This window comes from Chaetodon trifascialis, chromosome 13 (assembly GCF_039877785.1).
Source record: "Chaetodon trifascialis isolate fChaTrf1 chromosome 13, fChaTrf1.hap1, whole genome shotgun sequence".
NCBI classification, from domain to species: Eukaryota; Metazoa; Chordata; class Actinopteri; order Chaetodontiformes; family Chaetodontidae; genus Chaetodon; species Chaetodon trifascialis.
The window spans coordinates 14580230-14593618 of NC_092068.1; the positions used below are offsets into that span (position 1 = coordinate 14580230).

Here is a 13389-nt window from a genome sequence, read left to right on the forward strand (position 1 = left end):
ATAGCTCGGGTGCCAGACTGACTCCGCTTTCAACTCTGCACTTAGGCTGTTTTGCCAAGAGAACAACAAAGAAGCTGGAGGGAACACAGCTATTCTGGCTCCCATGCTCGCTGGTGAGGAGAGATGAAGCTGGATTGATGTTTGGGATGTGATCCTGCAAACTGTGGCAGACTGACAAAATAGGTAGATTATTGTTAAATTGCCTGCTAACTGTGTTGCACCGAGCATCTCGGTGAAAGCAGATGTTATGCAGATCTGCCAAGGAAATAAATGTCAGAAACCTCAGATGATAAAATTAGAATGTGCCATAAGATGGAATATTTATGCTCTCTTTGAACACAAGCCAGCGATGTGTGCGTTTCATTTGAACATCTGTACGTGCACATCGCATTTTTGTGAGCTGAGAATAACAGCCAGATAAAACTGTTGTCTATACTGCTGAAATGTGATACAGTTCGGATAATTGGAGTGTTATTTGGTAGCTTATCCAAGGTAAGTGTTCATTTTATGGCCATTCCCATGTAGTGTGACATGAGGTTAAATACACAGCCATCTCGTAATGGGGTCACACTGTAAAGATGGGGCAAGACCGAGCAAGTTACAGCCGGCTGCCAACACACCGCTCCGTAGGACCAGTCACTATACACATGCACTCATGTCCTATGAAACACCAAACCGTGCGTGTTCAAGGAAAATGCATCATTTTATTTTGGTAAAAGTTCAGTTGCCTTGAATTTAACATATTCAAAGAACATAAAAGCAAACACGCAAATTCCATTTTTAATTGTGGTGTATTTGCAGTGGCCTGCAGAGCGCTGTTTTAATTTCTTCTGCACCATAAAGGCACAACCACCCATTCATTAGATAGATTGCACAACACAACCACTGTTGAGTGTTTCGCTCCCCTCTTTTGTATCCCAGTTGTAACAATGTGTGTGCAACTTTCATTCCAAAGAAAGTTCTGGAGAGGATGACCCAACGGGGACACGATGTGAGACCGGTCTTGGGAACTCATTTTAACATTACCCCATGGGGTTTTATAAGTGAGGATACTTGTTGTGTGCATCATGGGAATGTGTGCTGTGGTGTATATAAACATTAAATAAATAGAAGCCATCAGAGTCTTATAGAGAGCAGTTGTGTAGTTTTATAGATTGTGGTGGCTTCAGCCTCTATGGGCGACCATAAGTACTCTGTTTACGTCTGTCCGAGCTATGGGAGCCCTTCATGCGTGTGTGTGTTTCATGACGGGAGCCTCTCTGGCAGCGCCGAACAGTTTCTGTTTGTGCGTGTGTGTGTGCGTGTAGCAGAGGGGCACAGGCTTTCTGAATGAGGTTAGCTCACCATTTAACGGCAGACAAAAGACTCTGCTAATTAAAACTATGGCTACTTGTGTTTCACTCACTCTCCTTCCCTCCTCTCCTCTCTGACCCTCCCCTCTCTCACTTGCCCACTTTCCACACACATGCACTTTTCAAAGGCCTAATTTGTACCCACTGTTAAATGCTGGACACACACACACACACACACACACACACACACACACACACACACACACACACACACACACACACACACACACACACACACACACACACACACACACACAGAGCCTAATACTAAAAGACAATGTTCTTTGTACCGCAGCGTCCTAATGAATCCACCCCACAGCATCAGCGAGGACCCCTCATTGGTTGCTTCCCAGCTGCCTGTTTGTTCGGTCTGTGTGCGGGCAGTGAGCTGGGCACCTCACACCAGAGCATGGTCAAGGCACAGGGAGCAAATTATGGCATGAGTGAACACTGAATAATACAGCCACTATAAAATAGCCGCTCCATTGTGAGCAGAGCTCTCATGCAGTACCACACCTCAGGGTTTTGGCACACACTGGAGAGAGAAAACAGTTGCCCTCAGCTTTCTGTTCTGCACCGATGAGTGTGGTAAAAGAGGGAGCGACACTGAATAGAGTGTGAATTCTGCTGGTTGAAAAGTGTGCTTTAAACGCTGGAAATCAAACATTTACAGAGGAAATTGTTCAATATTGTGTTAATATTGCTTCCAAGAAAGAGCATTTTTTAAGGAACACTCACCCTGCTGAACCAAACAAACCAAACCAAGCCATCCTTCACGAGAAGTTATGTGTTCCTAAAGTCTACTTATTGCTTTCACAGAGATCTGAGCGAGAACTTCATCCAGTCCATCCCCAGAAAAGCATTCAGAGGAGCTACAGACATCAAAAACCTGTGAGTACGGACGTACTTGAGTTCCCAGAGACCACGATGATGTCTTAAAATGTTTTTCTTTTATGTGACAGTCCAAAACCCAAAGTAGAAGTCTAAGAAAATCTGAAAATATTTGCATCTGAGAAGCTGGAGAGAGTGAATCTTTGTTTTAAAAATACTGAAATCTTTAATCAATACACAAAGTCACTGTCTATTTCCTGTGAAATAACTGATCAGTAAATTCCTGCTTTTAGCTCTACACGTCCTGGTAGTTGATAACTCAGTGAAATTGAAGTCATGATAAGTCAATGAAAGGTGAATCGCACTGTAAGCTACTATAAGTGAACAGCAGAAGAGTGCGCTCCATTCACAACTCATTCAGGTTCATTCCAGCATGTTTTTTATCTTTATCTGGCTGAGTTAATGGCCCTCGGTAAGAGTAAAACATAATGTGCGCATTGGTGTGTATGCACGCTCAGTGGGTTGTATATCACTCTGACTGAGGAGACTAACTCACACGCACGTAGCTCCCCAAAGATGGCTTGTAGCAACTGTGATTTACATGTTCACCACATTATATGCACATTCACACACGGATTTATGAGGTGTATCGATGCAGATAAACAATCACTAAAGTCCACTTTTGCTGCTCTTGGGGTTACGTGAGCTGAGATGACTAAACCAGTATCGATTTACCATAGTCCATCAGTGTACTGCTTACTGTATCGATGATTACAACTACTCCACAGGGACAGAGAAAGACTGCGTCTTGTGTAACAAAGCCTCTCTCTCTCTCTCTCTCTCTCTCTCTCTCTCTCTCTCTCTCTCTCTCTTCGATGTACTCTGCAGTCAGCTGGATAAAAACCACATCAGCTGCATTGAGGATGGAGCCTTCAGAGCTCTGCGAGGCTTGGAAGTGCTGTAAGTATCTGAAGTGGTGCTATTCATCCAGCCCCACCCTGTATCATTCCAAAAAAGCACTTAGTTAAATTAAGATATTGTTTTTGCCCGACTAATAACCATAACTAATATACACATTGCGCAGACCTTTAATTAGAATGGCCTTGGTTGTTATGCCAAAACACCCCCAGTGGGCCTCACGAGGGGGCCTGCATCATGGAGACCAAGCTCCATTAACTCATTGTTCCACACAGTTGACAGCAGCGTTCCCCTCCATCACATTAACACCCACCCCTCCCACTCCTCCACCTCCATCTACACCCCATCCAGCTCTGGGCGGTTCATCTGACAAGAGAGCTCCAACCATCTTGATCAAAAATCCCATTCAAGTGAGCATTCCACCCTGGATGCATTGGTGGCCATGTTATGCATTTTTTAAAAAAAACATTCAATTAATCATCCCTTGTCAAAAAGCATAATCACAGGCCTCCGTTAGAGCTCTCCACCTGAAACAATGTAGACTAACAGTGCGGGCCGGAGGACAAAGGCGCTTTGACAGCCTTGTTATTTTTATGGTAAAAGACTGTGTTGTGCATGTGCGTTTGTGGGGTATTTTTAGGGGGTGGGGAGACAAAAAAAGCCATTAAAGGCCGCTTTTATGGCGTGGATGGATTGCAGATGTAGTGATAGGGTTGTCATAATGGTGTAAGAGGGGATGGTGGGGGGTGTTTTGATGGGGTCTGTATGTATAGGTTTCATGGGGGAGGAGGACAGGTTGTGTTCAAAGGGGGAGCAGGTTGAAATATGGTAAAGGGCTATTAGATTGATTGAAATGACCTGATTCTCTCGCTGCAGCTGATGCCCAGGGTTTCAGGGAAGCATGTATGTGTGTGTGTGCGTTGTATGTTTCTTGAAACACAAGTTGGGGCGCTTGTATGCGCATACGTGTGTGTATATTTGCATGCACGACTGTACGTGTGCGTGGGAGGTGCAAGGGCTTCCCATCTGTGTGGAATGAGGTGTTATATTCCCAGCGGGACGCCACAAAGAAAGACGGAGAGAAGAGAGAAGGGGGGATGGATTTAAAAAGATGGAACGGAAAAAGGACGGCCGCTACACAACTCTTTTTGAACTATATATTTTCAAAATACTTCCTCTCCCCTGTGTCCATGACGTGACTTTCTTCACTCTTTTCTTTTCACAGAACGCTGAACAACAACAACATCACCAGCATCCCCGTCTCTAGCTTCAACCACATGCCCAAACTGCGAACCTTGTAAGTTACACCTATCCCACCACGATGCTCTCACCTCCCTGGAGGTTTTCTTTGAAATAAAACTATAGTCCACATGAATTCAGGCACAGTAGGGAAAGTGCTGAAGTCACATATGATCTCAATGGGAGTAGATGTCATTCCAGGCAGTGTTGGGAGGCAGCCATAGCCACAGAGCACCACAGAAGGGTCTGTAGCAATGCCAGGGGCCATTATCCCCTCCATCTAAAGCACACACAACAACAACTAGCCCAGATAGACGCAAATAGCCCCAGAAGCCTATTGTGTATTGTGCATTGTATGTGATTACCAAACCTGAATTTGTGTACAAATTAAAACAATTACGGCTGCTGAGACTCTCAGACCCGTGACTCCTTGTAGCCACACTTCTTGCGGTGGCTTGTTGGGCTTCCGCACTCCCGGTGGGGTTATATTATATAGCTCTTCTGTTTATGTGTGCAATACATGTCTGTGCGCATGGGTTTGAAAGTTAGCATACGTGCTCCAGAGGTCCACCGCACCGCAGCAAGAGTTATTCTGGACAGGCACAGCATTCCAGGAATGCCGTGTTTGGTGTATTGGGTTTAGAAAAGTCCTCTTTAGTGTTCGTCCTTTTTAGAATGTGCCATTTACAATCATCTATGTAGCATATCATTTAGTGCATTTCGCCACAGAGATTGGATGTGATGAGTTCTTGGAAAGAATAGACACTTTTTTTTGGAACTCATTTTTTAAATCTGTTTTCAAATTTAGGGCGACACATTAAAACACACAAACGTGCAGTGTCACCTACAACACCCCACACCGCGACTCCCTCACACACTCACCCGAACCCACACACATCTTCCCTCTGAACACAAGCGCCTCAGAGAACCTACATGCATTTCATGGTCATGTTTAAACATAAGATCAATAATCATGCCAATAAAATTAATAAAACAGGAAGTAATTAAAGCGTGATTATTACTTGGGGTAGATAAATAATATAGAAAAGGACAACTGTCTAATGATTTTCCAGGATCAGCCATAAATAAACTCGTGCCAGGTCTCCATTGATTATCAAATGTTTCTGTAGGTGTAATTTGACACTCAGCTGGTGTGCATCCATGTTGAATTCTTCTTCTCTTTTAACAGCCGTCTCCACTCCAACAATCTGAACTGCGACTGTCACCTGGCCTGGTTGGCCCAGTGGCTCAGACAGAGACCCACAATTGGGCTGTTCACCCAGTGCACTGCCCCCTCTGAGCTCAGAGGACTCAATGTGGCAGAGGTACAGAAACACGAATTCAGCTGCTCAGGTAAGACTTGTGGAGTCATTTACAATAAACTTTCGAAGAGCAATACCACAAGAACATTTCGTACTGTGCATGTTCAGTAGTTCGGGAAAGCTAATTTTTCAGCGGCAGTCTTTTCGCTGGGCGCTTTGATCAAATCATTCATGCCTAAAACTCCCTGTCCTTGCTAGTAGATATTCTCCCCCCTCCACTCCCACTGTGTTTGTGTGTCAGTGTATTCACCTGGCAGCCACCTGACAGCTCCTGTGCCCCGGGGCAACCTCACGGCTCTCCTCTGGCCCTTTCATGTTTCTCCAGCTTTCAGGAGCTGGTAGCATTGCCAGGAAAATGCCATGACATACATATAAAACACGCAGCCCCTGACAGCAGCACTCCTCTCCTCCGTCGTCATTATTCATGGCCTCTCACCTCCTCGCACAAGGATTAGTGTAGCTTTCAACTCACTGTTTCTCTCTTGTTATGTGTGTGTGTGTGTGTGTGTGTGTGTGTAACTGTGTATGTGAGAGAGAGAGCATGTGCATGTAGGCGTGGCATGGCATGCATTGGGGTTATCATATCAGGACAATGGAAAAACAGCATGAGAACCTTCACTCCCCACAAGGCCATCTCACTCTCAACACCAGCTGTGAGGGGTGTTTGTGTCTACATTTGTGTGTGTGTGTGTGTGTGTGTGTGTGTGTGTGTGTGTGTGTGTGTGTGTGTGTGTGTGTGTGTGTGTGTGTGTGTGTGTGTGTGTGTGTGTGTGTGTGTGTGTGTCCCTCTCTCCATGGGTTGTGATTTTTACGCAGCCATACGGCGTGACAGCACAGATCATTAACTATTCATCGCCCAGGGAAAGACACTCAAAGCGTGGGAGTGTAACAATTCCAGTTGCAAAAGGGGAGCGGGGGATGTTGGAGAAACTTTGGGGTCTGGTAGGATGCAGATACACAAATTTAAGGTTTTGCATGATGGGGAGTTGCAGCTTATGCTGATATTAACTTTCATCTTGTAAGAATTTTAATGGAGAGGGGTATTTTTGTCAGAAAGTTGAAGGAGATTGACACAGATTGGTTCTCTGAGCCTCAACAGCGAACAGTCATTCAACATTTTGGGCAAAACGAACAACAGGAGGAAAGCAAAACCCACTGTTATGTATTTCCATGTCTCTGTGCACAAATTCACAGTCATGCATTCACACAAACATGTGCACACACATAATCCCAGTTTCCTCTTGAGTGGATGAGTGACCACAAGTTGAACTCCCAGGGAAGGACTCATTAGGGACTGGTTCGCTGGCACACACATACACACACATATACTTTTTGTGTGCGTGTGTGTGTTTTCAGTGTTCAGCATTGTGTGTTGTGCGTGTGCTTAGTTTGTGCTGTGACCAGGCCAGGCCACCTGCGGGGGATTTGGGGCGGGGTGGCGCTGTGTTGGAAGAGAGGAAGAGGGAAAAGAGAGGCATGTTGTTGTTGTGAGAGGCAGAAGAAGAAAAACGGGGTACAGTGTCTTATTAGTCGCTGCAAACTATGATGAAATTCTGCAGTGCTCTCGGCATCATGACTCACTGACTCTCAACCTCAGTTTTCAGCTGGAAAGCTTCTCGATATTGTAAATTTTGTCAGTAATGAGCAGAGTAACACATTTACTGCTTCATTTCAAGGAATAATATCACATTTTTCCTGGCAGTCGTTTGTCATTCATTCAAAAATCACATTAAAGTTGAATCATCCAAAGCCTGAATGTAGGGCTCGTTATATTCTGTTTTAAAGAAACAATGAATTTTTCACTTTGTATCTATACAAAATAGAAAAATCTGGTAAAAGAAAATTGCATTTAAAAAATAAAATGTTTGCAGAGCTTACTTTACTTCTTACTTTTAATTGCTTAACTCGGGTGAATGGCCAGCAGCTCATTTGCATTTACATTCATACATTCTCTTTACTTTCTATGACCGCATACAGTTTCTGAGCTCACAACAAAATGATCTTGTTCATTTTAAAAACCAGCAGGAAACACAAGTTTTAAGTGTGAGAATACTTAAAAAATCTGGGTGAAAATCAGTAAACAAATGATGGGCCTCACCTAAATACCTCTGCCAACCCAGTTTCATCCTAATTAATCATAATCCTTTGCCTCTAATTTAGATTAGAGTGACTTTACTCTAAGATAAATGGCCACCGCTGTGATTTTATTGAGCAAAACATTCACACATGAACCCTCTTTGCTCCCCTTGATCATTTGCAGGAGCGGTAACCAAAAGTTACAAGCTGCTTGTGCCAATTTAGGGTTATATGACAGAAAATTAATAACTATTGTGCTTGATGTACTGCTCCCAAGTAATAATAAATGAAGTAAAAATATTATGTTTGAAATGAGCAGTGAGTAATAAATTGCTTGAGGGTGGAATAAAATACGACTCCTGTAGTGGGAAACAGGGAAGAAATGACCGTATAAAGAGTGAAAAAGGGGGGAGGGAAGTGGTGAACTCAACTGTTGTGCTGAAAGAGAATTTGAGGAAAGAGACAAATGGGAAGAAGCCAGTGATAACATTTTGAAATGATGAGAGAAATGAGGTGTAGTGAAGTTAAATGTAAAGACTTGCAAGCAAATATAGGAGGTAATGGGCTGCAGTGACAGTCATTGGCAGAGATATGGAGGGAGTGGAGAGGCTGAAAATGAGGGCGCTAAGAGGAGTGAGAGGGAGCAGAAAGAACAGCTGGAGGAGGGGAGACTGATAGAAGGGTGAAGGCAAATAAAACATGGGAAATGGGACAGGAATGGAGTGGTGAGACGGCGGATGGGAAAGAGATAATGGGGAAAACAGCGCGAGGAAGAAGAGGGGACGAGCGTACATCAAACAGCTTCACCTCAAGTATACCTGTCAGAGAGCTGTCATTGTTAAGGCCGCTCCAGCTGTGCTCTGCACTCTCCCTGATCCCAGGCCTGTCAAATATGCCATGTTAGATCAGAAAGGAGCTCTTCTCTGCCCTACACCTGATCCCAGATCTGTCAAAGCTCTGCCATCCCAGATCACAGGGCCTCAGATCACGTGGGTTGAGCGACTGAGCGAGAGTCGATTTGCGCTCTTGATGCTATTTGTTGTGTTTACATGATTCCCAGATCTGTCAAAGCATCTCGGCCCTTCAGGTAATTGATTCTGATCGGCCAAATACATGAAACCTGACCTCAAACATTGCTTGCTGGCTAAATGGTCCAAGAGCTAGAGCCAGTAATTTCATGCTAAAGCATAATGTTTGGCAGCGACCTGTCTTCATGGTTTAGGGAGTAGAGTTTTGAGAACTGTGCTTTCTCTGTCACTGACTTTCACCCTCACTCACTCTGTCTTCCTCTCCCTGAATCCCCCCCGCCCTCCCATCACTCCAACTCGCCAACATTTTCCACACAAGCTGAGCGATAGATAGGAAAGTAATCAAATATTCATGGTTTGAAACTCGGATTAGTAATGCTGTGTAAATGAGGCCATTTAAAAGTCTGTTTTATTCATTTTATCTGGGTTAGACTTACATACACACATCGTGCGCACACACACACACACACACACACACACACACACACACACACATACCAAACACGCCGTAGCAGCAGTGCAAGCGCCCGCTCTTCACCATATCGTTGACAGTGCCGCAGCTATTTGAACAGGTATCTAGAGACAGCGTGATGGGTTGTGTGCTCTGTATGCAAATTGAAAAGTTGAAGTGTTTTAGAACAAATGGAAGTGAAGAGGTGGGGGGTGTACAGCTGAATGTGCAGAATGGCATCAGTTCCACCCAGAGAACGCAGACTCAGGAGGGAAATTTGTGGCGAGATCAATGGATGTTATTGGGAGGCCTTCAATCACTGCTCCAACTCTATTATTCATGTCTTTCTTCTCCTCTCAATATATTGTGGCACTCCTTTGATAGATAACCTAGTTTCTTGCCCATTGATTCTCAAGGATGTACGGCTTTACAATAAAGTCAAGAGTTGGGTGTTTCATTCCTTTTTTCCTCAATGTCAAAACATCCCTGGGAATGTGCGTTCGTTTGCAATTCAGTTTATAAAGCATAAAGCGTTGATGTCATGAACAGCAGTGGAAGAGTTTGGGCTCCACACGAGCGCAAGAGCTGCTCCGTGTCACTGCACAAATCCTCCGGCAAACAATCTCACCCTGTAATCCTGCTTGGAGTCATGCTGCTCTTATTGAAACCAACCAAATCCACCTGTGCTCACACATCCGTGGGAGCTACCCGTTCCACTCTTCTCATCGCATTTCTCTCCTGTTTTTCTCTTCAGGTCACCAGGAGTCTTCCAGCCTGCAGCCGTGCAGCATCGGCGGAGGCTCGTGCCCCGCCATGTGCACCTGCAGTAACAACATAGTGGACTGTAGAGGGAAAGGTCTCACCGCCATCCCAGCCAACCTGCCCGACAGCATGGCCGAGATGTAAGCACCTTGTTTAATCAGTTCCCTGCATCTTCTCTTCTGAACGGGCACTGTGAGACTTGGCAATTTGAGAGGCATAAGCGACAGCACACTTAACAAACATGATATATTAGCATTTACCATTAGAACATAGCTATGATTACGCTACAAGCACTGCTGTAATGCAGTCATGAATACTGTAGATAATGTTACATATGTCCCTATGCTCAACTACACTATACACTACATATATGTAGTACTGCGATAACCAATCCAAACATTTGTCAAACAACAAAAGTTCTTTTATTGTGTAATATCATCCAAAAACATTGAATTCCTTTTCCCACGAGGATAACGTCAGATTTAAACTGCAGACAAATTTAGATGCAAAAGTGGTAGATCTTTTTTTTTTTCCACCAATCAACATTTATCTAATGCTATCATTCACATTTAAAGCTCAGTATAAATCTGGACAGATCTGGCACAGCAGGTGACCCTCAGTCAGAACAGATTCCTCAGCGCAGTGCAACTTGAGCAGCAGACATACAGGAAAAAGACGGGTGTCAGAGAAATGCAGGGACATGCGCGGCTGCATTGTTCTTTAAAGAATGGCACTGCAGGGCATCTGTTTGAGTGTGAGGACTAAAGATGCCTCTGTATCTGTCTGTGTGTATGCTCATGCAGGGTTTAACAAGGCTGACAGGATTATAGCATGCATGTTTTATGTACATACATATGCTGTTCTAGCTTGCTCTTCTCAACATGCATCACCCAGCAGGGAGACATCCATCCATTTGCTCTACACTGACAGATACACATGGAGACGTAGAGCAGACGTCAGACTCAGACTGGATGCTCTTATCAGCTCAGATGGCTGTGAACTGCATGCCGGTGCTTTGCTAACATCCCTCCCTCAGGTTATCAGTCCTCCAACATTTGTCTGGGCATTAACTGTTTGCGGCCCACATGCTATCAGCCTACTGTAATTCCCGGGAATGCACTGCTAATCTTTTGAAGGTAGTGATCCTACTCTTTTATCATGTGTTTAATGCCCCCTGGCAGAAATCTGCCTGACATGATACGTGATTTATGCACGGTGAGAAAAAGGGAGGATGAAGGGATAAAGCCAGCGGTCGCATTGCATGTTCTTCCAAGGAGCATGTGTGTAGTTAGGAGGACAGAGCAAGTTTCTAGGTCTCCTCTTCCCCATGGGGTCTGTTTATAAATACCCAGCAAGCATGGAAGTCACAGATCCCATGTTCCCCAACAACCCTGACCCATTTCTAGTGCAGTGATGTGCTCAGTTTCCTAATTTGGACATGCAGTTCACACTTCAGCGTGTCTGATTCAATGACCACCCACGAAACACTGAGCTATTTCAACTCATTGAAAAGTCTTAACACATCCTGTGTATTGACTTTTGAGATAATTGAACCTAAAATAAATAAATAGAAATGAATAAATAAAATAAATAATTCAGCCTCACCTGTACGTTTTTATTTGTTTTATGATTTGGAGACGGATGTGATCTACGAACTGAATAGCCAGCTAAAGGGAGAACAGGGAGAGAGCTGAAGGATAGCTCTGCCATGCACTGGTTTTATAGACAGGAGATTCTCTCTGCACAGCAGATGAGTGGAGGGATTTTAAGAGTCTCCTGCCCTTCACATCTAATTGGTGCTTAACTGTGTCCTGCTAATAAACTCTACTATGTTCTGATTCATCTTTTACAAGACCGGGGTGAAACCCTGGCTTACATCACGCACATTCCTCCTGTCCTGCCCATCAGAGCCTTACCATACAGGTTATATTCCCACAACGCTCTTTCCTTCACTCTTTCTCCTCCTCTCCTGATTTTTTTTTCGCCTCCACATTTCTCTCCGTCTTCTTTTGCTCTTCGCCGGTTCGCCAAATCACCACAGGCGGGTTCGAGGAGGCAGATCAGCAGTGAAGGAATGAAAAAGGGATGGGGCAGGGGGGATCCCGCTCAGTAATTTGGTGCAGCAGGTTTGATCTGTGCTTGAAGTTCATTATAAAATCAGTTTCAATTACAGCAAGGCGGGCTGCTGGGTATCAAGGCCAGCCTAATGCCTTGTTAATGAGGCACTCGGAAACTCACATACACACAAACACACACATGCTGCTCTCATTATGTACAAATCGGAGACCTGCAACCTTCTTGCCCTGCTCTCCCTTAATGAATGCCAGTGTTGTGTTTATGGCTGTGGGGATGTGAGCTGCTTTCTGTGCTCCTCTCTTGTGAGAGCAGGCCCAGTTAGCCTAAACACTACCACAACAGATTATTATGCACCATAGTCTCTGTCTGCAGTGACTGAACTCTGCCATAAAAATCCCCCCCATGCCTTTCATCCGCTGCTGCGGTCCTGCCATCCATTTCTGACTCACGCATGCACTGGGTGAATACCCAAAGGCATAATGTGTTTCCCCTTAATGAAAACCATGCTCAGACCCTAATGAAAAGGATGAAGACCATTGATTTGGCTGACAAACACCAACTCGCACACACACACACACACAGGCACACATACAAATGTTCAGTCTGATAAATTGGATGGGAACCATTGATTGGTCGTTCGAAGGCGACTCTGGGAGATTGTCTCTTCTTTCTGTGCCGATTGAACAGAGCGGCTCCTTTGTTGATTGGAGGGATTAAGTCGCTTGCACATATCGATCTGCGAGGAGCGACAACGTGAAGGCTAAAAAGTTGTCAGACAGCATTGTGTGCTCTTGTCTGGCTCGGAGGGTCTCTTACCAACACCCGAGTAGCGGCACTGAAACACATGCAAACAGCGTGGAGAGTGCCAGACTGGTTTGGACCAGTCAGACAGACTGGTTGATGAGAGAAGGCGCTAAAGCCACTTGGCCCACCACTCTGCCGCATGGTGAGGGCAGAGGAACCACAGCACTGTCACTCTGCTGTAAATCCATGGACACATTGGGACAGGCAGACAAAAACAGACAGAGAGAGCATGTAGACCACAGGAATCTGTGGTCTGGAATCACTGCTATCCTAAGAATGCCAATTGCGCTCCTATATCGCTTCGTAAACGTAGGCCACTCCTTTGAAGGGGGAAGATGCTTGACTGAAAAATTTGGAGACTCAAAACTGTTAAGTGGCTGTGGCTAATGTGTAACAAAACATTCACCCCCATGATTAGACATAAACACAGCAATGCAGGAGGCCTAAGAGGCATGCAGTAAATGTGAAATGCCTCTAATAGAATAATTAAATCCTGTGGAAATGGTTCTGCGCCAACAATTTGCATTCTT

The 13389-nt window shown here is 44.7% G+C and overlaps 1 protein-coding gene across 4 annotated transcripts in view; it reads left to right on the forward strand.

Annotated features, from left to right (window-relative positions):
- Positions 1-13389, forward strand: part of slit1a (slit homolog 1a (Drosophila)) — an 89107-nt gene that overhangs the window by 48805 nt on the left and 26913 nt on the right. For all 4 annotated transcript variants that reach the window (XM_070977297.1, XM_070977298.1, XM_070977299.1 and 1 more), the window contains exons 5-9: positions 2172-2243; positions 3072-3143; positions 4327-4398; positions 5530-5693; positions 9972-10119. In XM_070977297.1, coding sequence (XP_070833398.1) covers positions 2172-2243; positions 3072-3143; positions 4327-4398; positions 5530-5693; positions 9972-10119 — 528 coding nt within the window. The remainder of the gene's footprint in view (positions 1-2171; positions 2244-3071; positions 3144-4326; positions 4399-5529; positions 5694-9971; positions 10120-13389) is intronic.